The sequence below is a fragment of the Thunnus albacares genome, chromosome 9, assembly GCF_914725855.1.
Source record: "Thunnus albacares chromosome 9, fThuAlb1.1, whole genome shotgun sequence".
NCBI lineage: Eukaryota > Metazoa > Chordata > Actinopteri > Scombriformes > Scombridae > Thunnus > Thunnus albacares.
This window is the reverse complement of record NC_058114.1, coordinates 22,566,953-22,583,884: the sequence shown is the minus strand read 5'-3', so window position 1 is coordinate 22,583,884 and position 16,932 is coordinate 22,566,953. Positions and strand designations below refer to the sequence as shown.

General features: G+C 40.6%; 1 protein-coding gene across 2 annotated transcripts; it reads right to left on the bottom strand.

Moving 5' to 3' along the window:
* Positions 1 to 1,303: 1,303 nt before the first annotated feature.
* tmem59l (transmembrane protein 59-like) lies at positions 1,304 to 15,472 on the bottom strand. Of its 2 annotated transcripts, XM_044362607.1 has the most exons (9): positions 15,032 to 15,472; positions 13,574 to 13,679; positions 12,638 to 12,732; positions 12,354 to 12,506; positions 6,564 to 6,669; positions 6,268 to 6,382; positions 5,409 to 5,526; positions 5,064 to 5,099; positions 1,304 to 3,141 (listed from the first exon to the last, which is right to left on the bottom strand). In XM_044362607.1, exons 1-9 carry the CDS (start codon positions 15,194 to 15,196, stop codon positions 2,983 to 2,985), a joined length of 1,053 nt encoding a protein of 350 aa, XP_044218542.1. In that variant the 5' UTR covers positions 15,197 to 15,472; the 3' UTR covers positions 1,304 to 2,982. The 2 variants fall into 2 exon arrangements, with proteins under 2 accessions (XP_044218542.1, XP_044218544.1); XM_044362609.1 differs by lacking the exon at positions 5,064 to 5,099 and having other exon boundaries at positions 15,032 to 15,469.
* Between the last annotated feature and the right edge of the window lie 1,460 nt (positions 15,473 to 16,932).

Here is a 16,932-nt window from a genome sequence, read left to right as displayed (position 1 = left end):
GGTAACAATCTTTTTGTAGAGAAACTTCTTTTCTTTGATTATGTGACACATCTGACAACAAGGAGGCATGTTTTGATATTTCTTTCTGTCTCTCTGTCTGTCTTTCACACAGCCAACCAGCATGTTATGCTAATTGGACACATGTACTTCAAGCTCTGTTGCAGTGCCCCCGTTCTGTGGTGTTTGATTATATATTCATTGTATCTGACCTGTTTCTGATGCCATGACGGAGAAGCCAAATTTTCCATCTGTGTTTCTTTTCTTTTCTTTTCTCTTCTCTGACTCAGTTTAACAACTTCATCACATTTTTTTGTCTCCTGCAGGTTAGAGCTGGTAGGTGCTTCATTTATTCTCCCAGCAGCAACATTTGCTCTCACTTGATGCTGAAGCTCTCATCTGTCTTATTTTTTTGTGCCCATTTTTCATCTCATTTTTCTTTTGGCTTAATTTATTTTGTGGTAACAAATGTCAACCATTCTTTTTCTTGACTATTTTGTCCATATCAGCTCATTCTCAAGTCTGTCATGGTACAATTGTAGTAAGAAGCAGATGTCTCTTGAATGAGCACAGTGAACATGAATCAGCTACACAACTGTCATGTTTGTCCAAGAGAACTTTCTCTTATTGATATTAAATTATATAAATGCACTTTGATGCAAAAACATGATTGTAAAGGTTAGGGTTAGGTGAACTCAACACAAGGCTCATAATAAACTTCCTGTTGTGGTAGTTGGAGAATCTCTAAAACTATGCTGCCACCAAGTGGACCAAAGCATTTATTACACATTTAGGATTTTAGTTTAGCAGCAAGGCGGGAAAAAGCATTAGGAAAGAGATTTCTCTGGTAGTATTTTAATAATTGATTTCTTTTAATAACAACTGCTAAATGTGACAAGATAAACTGAATGACCTGTACTATATGACCAAAAGTATATGGCCACTCGTCTACATACTTTTGTGTATGTTTCATCCCCTTAGATTCAGTGTAGGGAAATCTTAACGCTACAGCATACAATGATATTTTAGAGGTTTTTGTGGCACAAAGCCACATCCATATACACCTGTGGCTGAATAGGAGCAAATCCCTGCAACCAGTTTCTAAAATCTTTTGGAAAGCAGAAGAGTGGAGGCTCTTATAGCAATATCATAATGGTTTTGGAATGAGGTGTTCAACAATCACATATGATGTCATTTTCAGGTGTCTGTTTCTTTATTCTTATGCTTAATTAATTCTCATAAGACTGAACACACACACACAAATGCACACTTATGAGCATGTTTTTAATAAAAAAACACTTCAGTCTCTCTTTATTTACAATGAAAACACTTTATTCATTATGTTGTAAGTATCATTTCATTGAAAATAAACAGACCAGTAAAAAGGAAACAATACAGTTTGAAATTCATATCATATTCCTTGTGATATACCTTCAGTTTGAACCAGCACAGATATGGATTGAATGGCTTTTTTATGATTCAGAGTCCTTTCTGTAAATCATGAGGATATTGTCATTCATTATTACACATTCTATCAATGCTTACAGTAAATAGTAACACAAAAAACCACAAGTCTACAGTAGAGTCGTGCCATACTGGCATGGGCGGTTAAGATAAACTATCGAAGCGTCACTTGCATGCACGGTTTATTGTCTACATAGCCTGGATTAAAAGAGAGCGTTACAGGACATCAAAAGCACTGAGAGGAAAACAGAAAATCTTCTCTAAGACTGTGCAACTCTGTTCAATAACAAAGATTTAAAAGCTTTGCATTTCACATTGTTACAGAGGTTATCCTTCAGTATGTGCTCCTGGGACATACAAAATAGTCAGCTATTTGAAAGCACATGGCACATTTAACAGCTAAGAACTTTAAGTGATATAAGAGCAATAATATGATAATAATAATAATAATAATACAGTAATAGGTGCAATCTCCCCTCTATGTGTCTCTTTCCAATCTGTGTTACAATGTATTTTACAGACAGATCAATTACATTTGTTTGATGAATTGACTGTACATGGCACTTCAATAACATAATTTGCTAACTTGTGTCGAAAATTCTGAATAAATAAAGAATGAAATAATGTTTAATTCTTGCTCATTCTAAGACAGAGCGTCCAGTTTTGACTCCTTTACTGGGTTTTCAATATGTTCCTCATAAATGAATGTATGCTGTTTGTAGATGCAGACGTGCACACAGACACACAGAGGAATACGGTGACACTGTTTTAGTTTTTTTGAGAAAGTATGTTTTTCTGAACTTAGTGAGAATGGGTAGCTCACCTGAGAATTATTTCACGGTGTGAAACCTCATTCTCAATTTCTAGACCACTTTTGCAGACAGTATTACTAAACAGATAACAATGCAGGATATGTAAACTTGAGCTTAAGTATCTTTTCCCTGCAGCGCTCACAAGAGTGCTCTCAAAGTGTTTTGCTCATCTTTCATTCATCTTCCTTTCCTCTCTGACTTTTCTTCGCTCTCAGCCATTAATTAATCCAAACTCTCTGTGAGAATGAGGAAAATTTCATCTAAAATGAATCTCAGCTTCTTTTGTGCACATTAGACATGAAAAATAATGTGAAAGCTGTAATCCATCCTCTCTCCTTGTCTCTCACCGATGTGGCTCTGAGACAGGAGCACTAAGTTACAACTGTCTTATCAATTAGCAATGTACAGGCTGATCAATAAGGATACATTTGTATCTGAGGATGGACTTTAAGAAATCTGAACTGTACAAGCAAATGAAACGCATGACAGGCGTCGCTAACTGAGAAGCCCGTCTGATCAACACAGGCTAGATGTTTCAGTAAGATAATTTTTAATGACGGGACCATGCTCTTAAAAATATGTTTTTAAAAATTCTGGTGACTGAGTGAGTCGGTTGATGTGTTTGTTTCATCTCTTTCACTGACGGGCCACAGATTTTTAGACAAAGTTAGCCTGGGAAACAAGACAGCTGCTCTCCCACCGGTACCTTCTAAACACAAGTTTTGTTGAGGTCAACTTTCACCGGCAGCGGCCCCGCCTCCTGGCTCTCCTCTGACTGTTTGACGGCGACAGCAATCACAGGACTCAGATGGTACGGGTTGACTTTGTGGGCATTATCCAGAAATTCTTTATCTCCATTGATACTCAGCTGGAAAGACACAAGACAGAAGAAAAGTAATAACAGTGAGGAAATAGGAACCAAGTTCACTCACACATACTGTACCTCAACCTGCAGTACCTCACTCCACCTTGTCTCGACATTCATTCAGCAACGACAGAGTCAACAGTCAGTTTAAACCTTTATACGGTTGCATAAACAGACAGTTCCAATCATGATTTTATGTAGTGTTGTAATTTCAAAGTCCCTTCTCTCAGACCAGTTGGAATTAATAGGATGCGCATGTTGCCATGGTAACCCAGAGTCTTTGATACAAGTATACAATCAATAAATCAATCGATCAAGTTTATTTGTCACATGTAATCTTATAAGGTACAATCACAGTGAAATGTAATCCCACCAGTTCCTTCAATTTGTGCTTTAAAAAGAGTTTAAATAGAATAGGAATAGTAATAAATATATGTGTATGATTGGGGGGGGCAGTCTTAGGAAGTGACCTCATTTAGGATCCTAGGGGCCTGACGGTAGAAGCTCTTCCTGAGCCTCTCAGTGCTGGCCCGGTGTATCCGGTACCTTCTTCCTGACTGCAGCAGGGAGAAAAGGCTGTTATCCGGGTGGTTGGGTTCCTTGATGATTCTCCAAGCCTTATTCTCACAGTGCCTCTAGGCAGGGTAGAGCACCGCCTATTGTATGTTCAGCCAAATGAACCACTCGTTGCAGGGCCTTGTGGTCCTGTTTGGTGCTGTTTCTGTACCAGGTAGTGATGTTCCCTGTCAGGACACTCTTGATGGGGCAGGAGTAGAAATTCCTCAGTATTTGAGGGGATACCCAATTTCCTTAAGCTTCTGAGGTAAAGCAGTCTCTGCCTTACCTTTCTCAAAACTGAGTCAGTATGCAGCACCCAGATCAGGCCGTTGGTGATGTGGACTTGAAGCTGTCTACCCTCTCCACTGACGACCTGTTGATATTAAGGGGGGAGTAGCTCTTTCCCTGCTTCTTTCCAAAGTCCACTATCAGCTCCTTAGTCTTGCTGACATTCAGGAGTAGGTTGTTGTCCTGACACCAGTGGGTCAGGTCCTCTAATTCTTTCAGGGAGGCCTTTTCATTGTTATCTGTTATCAGGCCCATCACAGGTGTGTCGTCAGCAAACTTGATGATGGTGTTGGAGTTGATTGTTGGAGGGAACTATGGTGTTAAACGCTGAACTGTAGTCAATGAACAGTAATCTCACAAAGCTCCCTTTCTTGTCCAGGTGAGATAGGGTGGTGTGGAGGATGTGTGCTATGGTGTCTTCCATTGATCGGTTGGGACAGCAGGTAAACTGTAGTGGGTCCAGTGTGCTGAGTAGTGAGGAGCAGATGTAATCCTTGACCAACCGTTCAAAGCACTTCCTCACCACAGAGGTGAGTGCAACTGGGTGATAGTCGTTCAGTTCACTTTTTTTCTTGGGCACAGGAATGATGGTGAACTTCTTGAAGCTCGTGGGTATGACAGCAAAGCCAGGAACAGGTTGAATATTTTTGTGAACACTGGTTGGTGCTAGTTGGTCAGCACAAAATTTGAGGACCCACCCACTGATACTGTCTGGGCATACTGTTTTCTTAGTGATAGTTGTCAAAGAGGGTAGATAGGAACAGACAGTACTGAGTGGTTTCAGTGATGTGAAGAGGAGACAGAAGTTTTATTTGTATCACAATTTTTCATGGATCTGTGGGAACTGAGTAGAAGAAGCTGAGTAGAATATTGCAGTGAAACCAACTGATGTGCACAGCAGCACTTCGAAATGTCATGGAAATTTTACTATGGCCTGGTGCTGCAGCATAAGATCTAGACGAGGTCATTATAATGAATCTGGGGAGCCATAACTGGTGTTTGATGTGTGTCATTCAAATGAGAGATGGAAAATATCTTCAAATGGTTGTAAAGGGACTCAATAAACTGAGAGAACAGACCTTCATATAGCATGCTTGTTGATGTGCATCAAGATCCTGAGAAGAAACAGATATCAATCATTACTCTGAATCCCTCGCAGAATAAAAGTGGATTTCTTTCTGTACATTTAGTTGTATGGAGTAATTAAAGCAAGTAAAACATGAATAAAAAGTTAAAAGGTTTGTGTTGTTCTGGAAAAATCCATAAAACAAAAACACGGGTGCACAAAATCAACACCACACTGACAGATTTAAGCTGACAGACCTGAATCTAAGTTCCTCTTCTCCTCTAAGTCATCGCTTCTGTCATATGTGCATTTGTGTGCATTTGTGCGCATTTGTGTGTGTGCTTTTCTGTGTGTGTACCTGCGTCTTGATGTGCTGCTCTGGTGCAGTGACAAGGCTGGCACAGCTGAGCCACAACATGACCATAATGGACAGGAAGAGACAGGCCGCTAAAATCCACCGTGGGAGACCTGAACGTCTGGAAAAACAGATGAGCAGAGGAAAGAGACAACAAGGTGGATGAAATTGAATCATTAGGTGGTCATTAAATATAACTTCCTTGAATCTAAATAGAGGTGTGAACAACACATTGCACACAATCACTTTACAACAAGATTTAAATGAAGTTTTAAGAGCCAAACCAGAGTTTTTGCATGTTGTTACCTATTTACTGCACATTCCACCTACTTTTACTTCTTTTTCTAATGCATGCAATAATGTTTTAGATCCCCGATTGTGTTTTTCCTTCCAACCAGACAGATGTTAGTTTCCTTTACGTCAGTATGGTAATAAAAACAGCTTTCAGAGACATGAAACTCCACTGAGTAAGATGATTCATTTAAATGAATATCATGTCTAACTTTGTTTTTGTAACTTTGTTACAATGCAGATTGATTTGAAAAGCATGCATTGCACAGTGATATTATAACTCTGACAGTAATAAAAGCAGACATGATGTTCACGGTGTTGGATCACCTATCTCCATTAAGTTTCAGGTCTCGGCAAGTTGATTTTCATAATGACTTTAAACTGCCTGGAAGGAAAGAAATCAGACTAAGAACATGTGTTTTTTTTTTAGAAAATGATTGACAGTAATATAAAGTACAGTACCAGTCAAAAGTTTGGACATGTTTTCTCATTTGAGTGGTTCTACCTTTTATATTTATTTTTATATTTATTTATACTGATTAATACTCTCTGCAGGGTAACTCCAGCTCACCTTGACATGCAGCCTAGAAAGTCGTGCTCAGCTGTGGGGTCGTCTGTGCGCTGGACAGGATGCTTCCCTTTACCTCCTGCTTTGGACGCTCCCTTCTCGCCATGTCCTCTCACACCTGTTAATTGTGTTTTTTCATTGAATAAAACAGATTTTAGTCGAATGATTATCAGTTTTATTGCAGCACTTGACAACAAAGAATCTCAGGATAATGAGCATACGTGTGCTGCCATAGTTATACACATATAAATGTGTGCATGCACAGTAGTGTGTGTGTTGTGTATACAGTATGTTCTCACCATGAGGTCTCTGGGTGTGAGAGTGAACCTGAGGCCAGGGTTTGTCAGCCACGTTGGATCGAGGGGCCTGCAGCTCGGGCAGAGAGTACTCCATCTCTGGCTGGCTCTGAGGAGAAAACACAACAAAGACACTCAGTGATCCCATCATGGAAGCAATTATAGCGCAGTAGTTCACCAGCAGAACAGACAGGTAAGAGTCTGTTTAACACTGTGAGATCAGATCACAGAGGAGCTCCAACTAAGATTAGTTGAGTGGGAACAAAAAGAAACATCAGGAGATGAATCAGCGCAAAAAATGAAAGAGAGAGAAATGAAAGAGAGACAAACAGAAGATTTCTGTTTTACATTTCCAAATGGAGCACAACTAACCTGCATTAAAGGAATAGATTGACATTTTGGGAAATATACTTATTTGCTGTCTTGCCGAGAATGAAGATCGATACCACTCCAATGCATTAACAATGGGGCTGGTGCTGGAGCCTGTTTTAGCATAAACACTGGCAGCAGGAGGAAACAGCTAGCCAAAAAACGAAATGTAAAAAGCACAAGTTGTGGTTGAGGTTTGTGTATGTATTAAACAAATAAGATATATTATGTTAATTAGTGAGTTTTAGAAGTGCCAGTGGACCATTGCACAGAGCTAGGCTAGCTTTTGCCCCCTGTTTCCAGTCTTTGTACTAAGCTAAGCTAACTAGCTGGTGGCTGTAGCTTCATTTTTACTGTACAAATATGAGAATAGTATGGTTTTCTCATCTAACTCTTAAACTTAAATAAGCATATTTCTCACAATATCTAACAATTCCTTTAACACCACATGATTTGTAAAAAATCAACTAATAGACTGATAATAAGTAGTATTTTCGTCACATTTGATTTAAGGATTGACTTCGATTACACCTAAAAGTGAGAGTTGTTGAGTAAAGTAGCTGATATTCACTTTATGTTACAATAAAGTCTGCATTAAAACCGGAGTTTAGTTGACTTTAAGTAAAGCATTAACACTCAGTTGACACTTAGTTCTTTATTAACCTTTCTAAATCGAACTCAGGAAACCAGGAATTCTCTTTTTGTTTGCTCTGCTCCACAGAGAGGTCAGAGGTCAGGATCACCTAAACATGTATGACCCTGGAACTGGTAGGAATTCAGACTTTAACTCATGGATATTTCAGCCAAGTAACACAAGGTTTTGAGTCTGAGTCATTCCATGTACAGTTTGCCAAATGGCAACACAACAAGGAACTAAATGTCTCACAATTAATACTGTGAACAGTAGCGAAAGGATAACTGTTCTGTCTAATTTGAAGTATTAAATATTGTAGCATAATTTCAACAAATTGCCTTGAAACAAGTGATTCTGATCCTGGTTTTTAGCCCGCTCAATATGTCTGAGTGTCTTTCTCACCCACCCAAATCAGTTAAATGAAACAAAAACCCTTGAACTGGGACGGCACCTCTGAAAAATGGCTTTTAAAACAACTGCAACACACACACACACACACATACGCACACACACACACACACACACAGCCTGCTGTCAGTATTTGCACTGTTTTGTGTTTCATTATGTGCGCCGTGTTTTTGGCTCCCCTGGAGAATTCATTAAAAGAGGATTTTGGTTCCTCACTGCTGACCCTTCCTCCACTACAACAGCGGCTGTAGTCAGTTGTAACAATACTATTGCTGGCCTCAGCAACAACACACACACACAGACACACACACACACGCCTATTTAGCACAGTAAAGTATATCCCACTGCAGTAGTGTCAACCTCCCAGTATTTATCGACTCTGACACTAGATAAATGGACCTGGAAATCTCTTGCTGTGTCCCACACTTTAATGTGAAACCAGCTAAATTCATTCTCAGTTTCATTCATTCTCATTACTTTACTTAGGAAGTGATTGATCTCTTTGCTACTGAATGATTTAAATTGCTTGTCCAGCATAACAAAACACTGCAACACAATGTAGTTGACTCTGGACACAAGGCTTGCTGGTTGGTTAGTTTGCTTCCAAAAAACACTTACAATCCTCCAAACCTCTGCTGTTGAAAAAGTGATTTCACAACCGGGTTTATTACCCCTTGCAGGCGATGATTTCTGACAGAGTGCATTGAAACCAGATGCAGCGCCAGTGTGAAGGTTTTGGGGGACGAGGGCACATATGGGGGGGGGGGGTTTTCATTGGCTGCAGACCGAAGAGATCTAACCATCAGAATGAGCAGAGCCTGATGTGCATCTGTCATGCATTATGAGAGGGAACGCAAAAAGGTGCTCTGGTTCACAGAAAGAAAGCAGAGGAGAAAGAAAAGAGGGTGCGGTTTGAGAGTTCAGACACATCTCAGCCATAAAGAGAGAGAAAGTTTCAGGTGGAGGAGTGGTGGATGCAATTAGACAGAATCTTATGACCCTTATTTGGTTTTGGAGCTGGCCACAGTCTGTTTGTGTTGCTTTTAGGAAGATCACAGGGTGGAAACAAATTAATGTGCGCACCTAACGGAAAAGAACTGTACTCAGTGTTAATCACCATTGCAAACACTGACACATGGGGTTAATGGGTCAAAAGGTATATCTGAAGCTCCTTCTAATTGTTAATTTTGGTTAAAACACACAAAAGCTGCAGGCAGACCAGTATGTTGTAGACACACCTATTTATGGCAATGTATAAGACATGTCAGCTGGTGTGGGAAAAAGGCCTAAAATCTGAACTTTAATCACAGCACCCCCATGTGGGCAATTGAGACCAAATCACATGAGGACATTCATTATATTTTACGTTTCTAGTAAGTGCAATGTTATAGGAAATTGACAAAAATGATTAAAAAAATGCTTCAGCTTAAACTAGAGTAAGTTGAAAACACGCTGACTCACATTTCAGTGTAGCATCATAAGTCAAAGTCACATTCCCTTCAAACACTGTTTGTATTGCTGGTTCTCTCTGCTCCATTCGGGGGGTTCCTTGTTTCTTTAAAATTCATCCCGGCAGAATGACTAATGCAATTGTCAAGAAGAAGCAGGCTGAGGTAGAGACTTTTCTCTCGGTATTCAGTCTTACACCAAGTTCAATTTGTTCTGCAGGCTAGCTCGCTAACACTTCACAGCTCGGTCTTTAATTGACTCACTTTTGTTCGGGACACTCTCACGCTGTTGCATTATCATGGGCTGATTTGTGAAAATAACAAGATGGTGGTGAGACATGGAAAGACTGAGGCAAAAGGCTGTGTTGCACCAGTATTTTCTCAAGATTACAAGTTTTCTATGTTTTTCCCTCCCTGGGGAAAAACCTCAGTCATGACCTAAAAGCAACTTACTCCACCCTTATAATCTGAACTAACTGCTGCCCCTGACTGGTGACTGGTAGCTCCATGATTGTTTTTATGATGCGTTAGGCTGCACACAACTAATAAATCTCACAACTTGAGGTCACACAAGCACACATTTGGGTGCATATAGCCAGTCAGCTCATTGTGGATATCCACATAATTTGTATTGGAGGCAGCGTTGGCTTGTCCCCCCCACCCCCTCTGCTGTCCCTCAATTTAGCTGGACTTTTTCTGTTGTTTCAACACTTTGAGAGTCAATCTGTCAAGTTGGTGGAGGCTTGCCAGCTGCCCACTAAACACAGGCCTGATAGTCCTCACACAGCCGCGTGGAGCCCAGCTTCCCCTTGCTGCTTCAGCCTGCCTGTCACTGCCATAAAGAGCAAACATCCATCACCGAGTCCAGAAGAAATGTTGGTAATTTCACGTTCTGTGGCTGCTGCATCTCTATATGAGGTGGCGCTTCCAGCCTGAACACAGCTTCTTATACCTGGTGACGCATTTCAGCATATAAAAGAGTCCTCTGTTACACAGAAGCCCTTCTGTATGGGTTAGGGTGCATAAATACTGTAATTTCCCACAGAGCCCTTTAATTATGTAGCTAAAAATGCCATCAAAGTCACGTTGTCCAAACGGGAAAACCCCTGACAGGGATGCAGATTTTTGACCAGTTTTTGAATTTGGAGGATATGGTTGGGCAGTCTGTTGGTTAGACAGACCAAACCTTATTATAGCTTTAATGTATAGGTGGTTTACGGTATTGACTTTAGCAATACGTTCATAAATTCAACTAGGAAGCTCTCTGTAAGCGCATACTTCTGCCAAACCTCATAATTTGGTATTTCAATAATAGAAAATGTGAAGAAATGTTTAACTGCATTTGGATCCAGATCTGCATGAAAACACTCAAAGTGACAGATAGTGAAGAAGTTCAAATAGTTCATGAGAGAGTTGTGAAAATGTTGCAAAAAACTAAAATCCTAAATAAACACAGCAAAAAAAAAAACCAACCTATGACATAACTTTCAATTAAATTTCACTAAAATCAGTTCACAGTTTTTGAGTTATTAAACACAAACTTCAGGGGTCAAAAGGCCACGACATGAACTAGTCTGACAGGTCCATTCAGTTCATCTTCTCAAAATCCAAAAACTACTTCTGGATATTTATTTGGCATAACTTTTTTCTCCAGTGCTGTCCACTCTCTTTTAAATCTTGCAGTGCGTTTCCGTTCCTGAGGCGAGCTCGCCATAGCTAGCCCTGCCGGTTATCAAATATGCATGGTGCTGGGGGTAGTGACATAATTTAAAAGGACATTTATAAACCATTAAAGTGCTGGGGAAAAAAACATGTTTGCGGTGCTCTGAATTCAACCACCGTGTCCGCAGCCTGCTGTGCGCCCTTGCTCACTCAACCTTCACAGATGCACTGACTCTAAAATGGGCAGTGAGATGTTTTGGCGGCGACCCAAGCTCTATGGAACCATATAGCACAGGATATATTTCACAGTCTTAACAGGATGGAGTTGCTGTTGGCTAAACTAATAATCTATAACAATCTACTGGCTTGGTTTTAACCTCCCATTAAAAACACAAGACATGAAACACACTGTAGATATCAATTTTATCATTTTGCATTATCAGGACTCAGCGGGCCAGAATATATTGTACGTGTAAAGCAATTTCAGTGTTTCAGTGTCCCTTTACTGCAGAGCACTTATACTCTCAGAGCAACATCTGACTCACTGCTGATATTCAGAAGGATGAGGTGAAATGAGGTGAAAAAATGTCTGCAGTTATACAGCTAAATTGGCCCCACATGTAAAAGATGTGCCACAACATTTTATCCTCTAATGAATTTAACAATATCATATAACAGCTATTTAAAACCAACTAGATTTACACAATTGTGTTGTAAATGGATCTTTGGGTTTATTGCATTTGTTCACTGTTAAGATTTCTCACTTTGAAATGATTTACATGTTTGTAAAGACAAAAAAAAAGCTATAAATAGGTAAATTTCTGTTTTATTTTTTGGCAACACTTGTGTACAGCAGTCAATGCTTCTGTGTTACTGCACTGTACTTCCCAGAGATCAGTTCTCAGCCTATTTTCATGATTTTTGTGATTGAGGTTTGGTTGAATGTAGGTGGAATTCTTTTGGTTTTGGGTTCAACCCTTTCTGCTCATCCCAAATACACAGTTTTTCTTATATATATCATTACAAACAAACTGCTGCCAGAAACATTACAACACATCACATCCAGCTAATTAAAAAGCTTTCAAACATCATTCAGTTTGATTCACAATCAGGTTAAATAAATTGTCAAAAGAGAGCAGGAGAACTAACATTTGTATGAGCATTTTGCAGCTTTTAACTTGAACCATCTTACGTTTTTGTCAAAGACAACTATTCAAAGTCCCGAAGATAAAAAGCCTGCATGTTCTGGACAAACACTTAATCAGGTCTTACCTGAAAAACCACAACCTTGCCATCATCCGCCTGCAGGTAGAAGGTCCAGGTGGAGGATATGAAGCTCTGGGCAGAGCTGACGATGTCATTGCACCAACTGGACACGGCCTCCATCACAGAGGGGGGCTTGGGGCGGAGAGTCATGGCCCTGAGCTACAGAGGGGAGAGCACCATGTGTTCTTAATAGTTTTATTGGTATCTAAACAACAAGTCACTTTGGCTCTTATACCTCCATTTAATTGTGTGTGCAGTCACACAAATGACTGCAGAGTAGCATCTCTCACCTTCCTCCTCTTGATCTCAGGTTCAGAGGGTTGGCTGGCACAACCGGTGCTGCAGGCCTCCTGCTCCAGCAGCTTAATATATGCCTCCTGGCAGGCTGGAGAGAGAGAGTGGAGGGGGGGACAGTTGTGTAGCATGATGGAAAAGAGTGCAAAGAGGAAGAAGAAGAACAAAATGGAGTGGGCATAGAGCTCTACAGTCCAAGTGGAGAGAAAGAAAGAAAACAGGTGCAGGCTGTTTATGTGGGAAGACATATAAAGATGCAAGGGAGAAAGTGTATCTGTTGGCCCCTGCGGAGACAATTCACTCCATGCTGCCGTTATTGAAACAGGGGGCAACGGGGCATCTGCTGTCTGGACGGCAAATCACATCATTGATTTCCAATACAGCAGTCTAAACTGGGCGAACAGCCTCAAACACCCAGAAAATACCAACTGAGTCTGCCAGTTCTCCTTGATATCAGTGAGAAGAAAGGAAAATGTTTAGCAGAGCTGCTGTGCTCAATAGTTTGATGTTGAAGTACTGGAGATCCGTGGGAAAACAATCGAACATCTAAATATCTTTTTTGATTTCATCTCAAATAATGTTTTGCTTCAGTATATTCAGTCCTAAGCAAAGGTTTTTAAAGGAGTGGAAATATTTATGAATGAAATTTATTTAATGTCTTATCGATGACCTGCACCTTCAAGGTTTAAAGACACCATCCAAGTAGAAATTACTGGGATAAGAAGTTGAACCTGCACATCATGTTGCACTTAAGTTGTAATTCATGATATTTGACTTCATGTAGATTTTACTTTTATGAGGATTCAGCCCATTGATTGAGGCCTCAGCAACTTGACCTTTGGCCTCAGCCACCTCAGCAGCAAGACTGTAAGACCACAAAACTCATTTAAACAAACAAAGAGTGTAACAGACAGATCGGGAGACTGACTCACCTCCCTGACACTCCTCCCTGCTGGTGTTGAAGCCGGCGTTGCCATTGACGAACTGACAGATGGAGTAGAGGCGACAACCACGGTGACAGGCGTTCATTATGGAGTCCTAACAGCCAGCCAGGCCAGAGAGAGAAGAGGGAGGAAGAGACAGGGAAAAGAAAGTGGGGGGGAAGGGATAAAAAAAATTAGAGATGTCTCCTACACTCTCGGATAAACTCAAGATAACCTTGTTTGAAAATATTACACAGATGGGTTACGGCATCTCTTAATGACACAGTGCAGCTGTTATATTACAGCCTGTCATAAACAGTTGATAAGAAGCTTTCATTTACTGCAAAGAAGGAAAAAAACAAGCTGCATCAAACTTGTGCAAGAAAATGTGGTAGTGAGAGAGAAAAGTGAACATTACTGCACTTCCTCTTGTCACAATGCCTCAATTCTCACAGCAAAATAAGGACACAGCGCCCTCTGGTGCCTTCTCCTGGAACAGGAGACACAAAGAGATTCCCCTGACCGCGACCATGAAGGGTTTATTACAGCTCTGTGCTTGTCATCGTCTTTACTGCGCTTCCCTGTTGACTTACAGGGAGGAGAGAGAGAGGTGTTTATCCCAAACCATGACACGATACCTTATAGTTTGAAGACTGTTGTTTATACGACATTTGCATGCAGTTATTCTCCAGTATAACAGGTCTAAACATACAGTAAGCCGCTAGTTTTCAATCACAGTCTTCACCAGTGTGTTAAAGCAGGTGACTGTGATCCGCTTTGCAGCAAAGCTCTCTGCTCCTGCTGCCCTGCAGGATGTCTGAACCACACCTGAAGGCAGCAGAGCAGCAGCAGGAGGAGGAGGAGGAGGAGGAGGAGGTGAAGGTGGTGGTGGGAGGAAAAACATCCGATGCTGGAAATCTATAGCAACTGGGCTCTAAGCCACAGTTATATTCACACATCTACCGTCCATCCTGGCCTTGTCTGAGCAGGAAGATGCTGCACACTTGTCCAAAAACATCATTGTTTCATGTTTCACAATATTCTCCCTGATCATCCACAGTCTGCGTTACGCCTGGCTTTAATTGTGAATTAAATTATCAACATTTGGTGCTTCTTTTTTTATACAAGTGCATCTCGAGCTGAGCTGAAAGCAGTTCACTTCTTGGACGAGTCTTAAGGTGTAAAAGAAATTGAGCTGCATCCATTTTTTCGGCCTAATTGTGTGCCGTAGCATCCGAAAGGATGCAGCGAAAAATAGGAGCCAGCATGGTGCCTGTCATTACACACAGATCTGAACACATTTCATTTTAAAACAGAGGCTTTTTTTCGATGCGGAATACATCGTGTTGTCACTGTGCATTTCTTTGCATGCGCTGAAATGTCGGATAGCAGGATAGCTGTCAGCTGGTTGCTGATAATGCGCTTCCTGCAGACAGCCTACGTTACAGTAAGAGAGAAACAACTTACTTTAGCGGGGCTTTTGTTTTTGATGGTGAGCTGGCATTGCTTTTTGCAGTAATTGATGTCGCCCAGTTGGTTGTCAAACAGATCCGAGGACGCCGCCGCGAGCCCAGCGAGAAGCACCGAGAGCAGGGCCGAGAAGCCGCACATCCTGCCGCAGAGCCGGAGCATCTCAAACCCTGAAGAGAGGAGCGGAGAGTCGAGCTTCAACCAGCACTGAGCTCCCTTTGTGGCGGCGCTGCTGCTGCTGCTGCTGCTGCGGCTGCTGGTGGTGGTGCTGGTGCTGGTGCTGCTGCTGGTGGAAGTGGTGGTGGTGGTGGTGGTGGTGGTGTGGATGCTGCTGCTGCCTCAGCCCGGGTCCTGTCTGCTCCGCTCATCCGCTTCTGATCGTGGCGTCACGCGCATCATCATCATCATCACGCACCGCACACACACACACACACTGCCCCCCCTTCAAACACACACACACACACACACACATACACACACACACACACACACACACACACACACACACACACACACACACACACAACTTGCAGGCTTCACTGCAGCGCATAATGTAGATGTGATGACATTCATAAAAATGTAGCAGATAGTTGGCCGAGCAGCGGATGGCAGATGTCCAACTCGGAACAGGCAGATGGGCCATTTGTTGCGGTATTGATAGTTCATGAGCAATCAATTATCAGTTGAATGTAAAGATCCTGCTGGAACACATGTAGGCCACAACTGCTGCTGTGGAGAAACGAGCCAATAACTGATTAAAAACCACTTTATAAAGAGTGTTTATGAACACTTACTTTGTCATTGTTTAATTGTTTGTTTGTGATGCAGTCTAACTTTGCTTGGAAAAGTGCCACACACACTTTAACGTGATGACAGTGATTATTAATATTATGAACACTGTGAACATAATCAGGAACAACATATGGTGTATCAAGAACTGAATTCCTTTCTTTCAGACAGCTGCCAGTACAGCTCAGAGTTGAACAACAGAAGCTGCATCATATATACAATGTTATCAATGGAAATGCTCCTCAATGTGTGATCATGTAAAGTCCCTCGAGTAAATGTTCCTCTTTTAACACTGTGTTCCAGTTGTTAAAAATGAAAGAGGCTTATAGAAGTGAGGTCAGGACTTCTTTATGGAATAGAGTCTCAGATTTATAATAAAATCTTCAGTGACATTTTAACTTCAGCTTTTAAATGGCCTTCGTTGTACACAGGAATTTTGATGTGGGTGTATTTTTATTATTTAAACCGTGGTGATGTGTTTTGGGATTTTTAGTTTTATGTTAAATGTCTTGTGCTCCTTCATGTTTCTTTGTCTTTTTAACATCTTGGGACCACATTGGAGAAAAAAAAGTGTTTTCAGTTTGATATGTTATCCTTTCAATTTTGTTTTTGTGTCTGTAATCCATAAGTAAATCATATATATTCACTTAAGAAAAAGCAGTTATACTGTAGACTACAACAGTTTAGAAATACTCAGTTACAAGTCAATGTAAATAATTCTAAATTTTACTTATAGCTTAAGTAAGAGTGTGTCAGTATCAGCTAAGTTCAGTATTAAAATGATGACTGCTCCCATTCAGATTGTTGTGTTATCATTTACATATATTCTAGGTTATTGATACATTATCAATAATAATAATAATTTTATTTAACGTTGTAGCTCTATTCATTTTCATGTAAATCTAATTCATGTACTCTTGGACTGTTTAACATATATTAACAATATATAACATCACATTTGATTTAATCACGTTTTATATGTAAAATCTCAATCTGGAGGGTAACTATTGACCACAGCTGTTAAATGATGAGTGTAGTGAAGTATAAAGTACCATTAAATGGAAATACAAGTATTAAAGTACACTCAAGTACAATTCAGTAAATGTACT

Coding starts and splice junctions, on each gene's coding strand:
- tmem59l (XM_044362607.1), bottom strand. CDS start 15,196: ATGCTCCGGCTCTGCGGCAGGATGTGCGGCTTCTCGGCCCTGCTCTCG. Junction 12,507..12,637: donor CTGAGATCAAGAGGAGGAAG/GTGAGAGATGCT, acceptor TCCCCTCTGTAG/CTCAGGGCCATGACTCTCCG. Junction 6,670..12,353: donor GCAAGGTTGTGGTTTTTCAG/GTAAGACCTGAT, acceptor TTTTCTCCTCAG/AGCCAGCCAGAGATGGAGTA.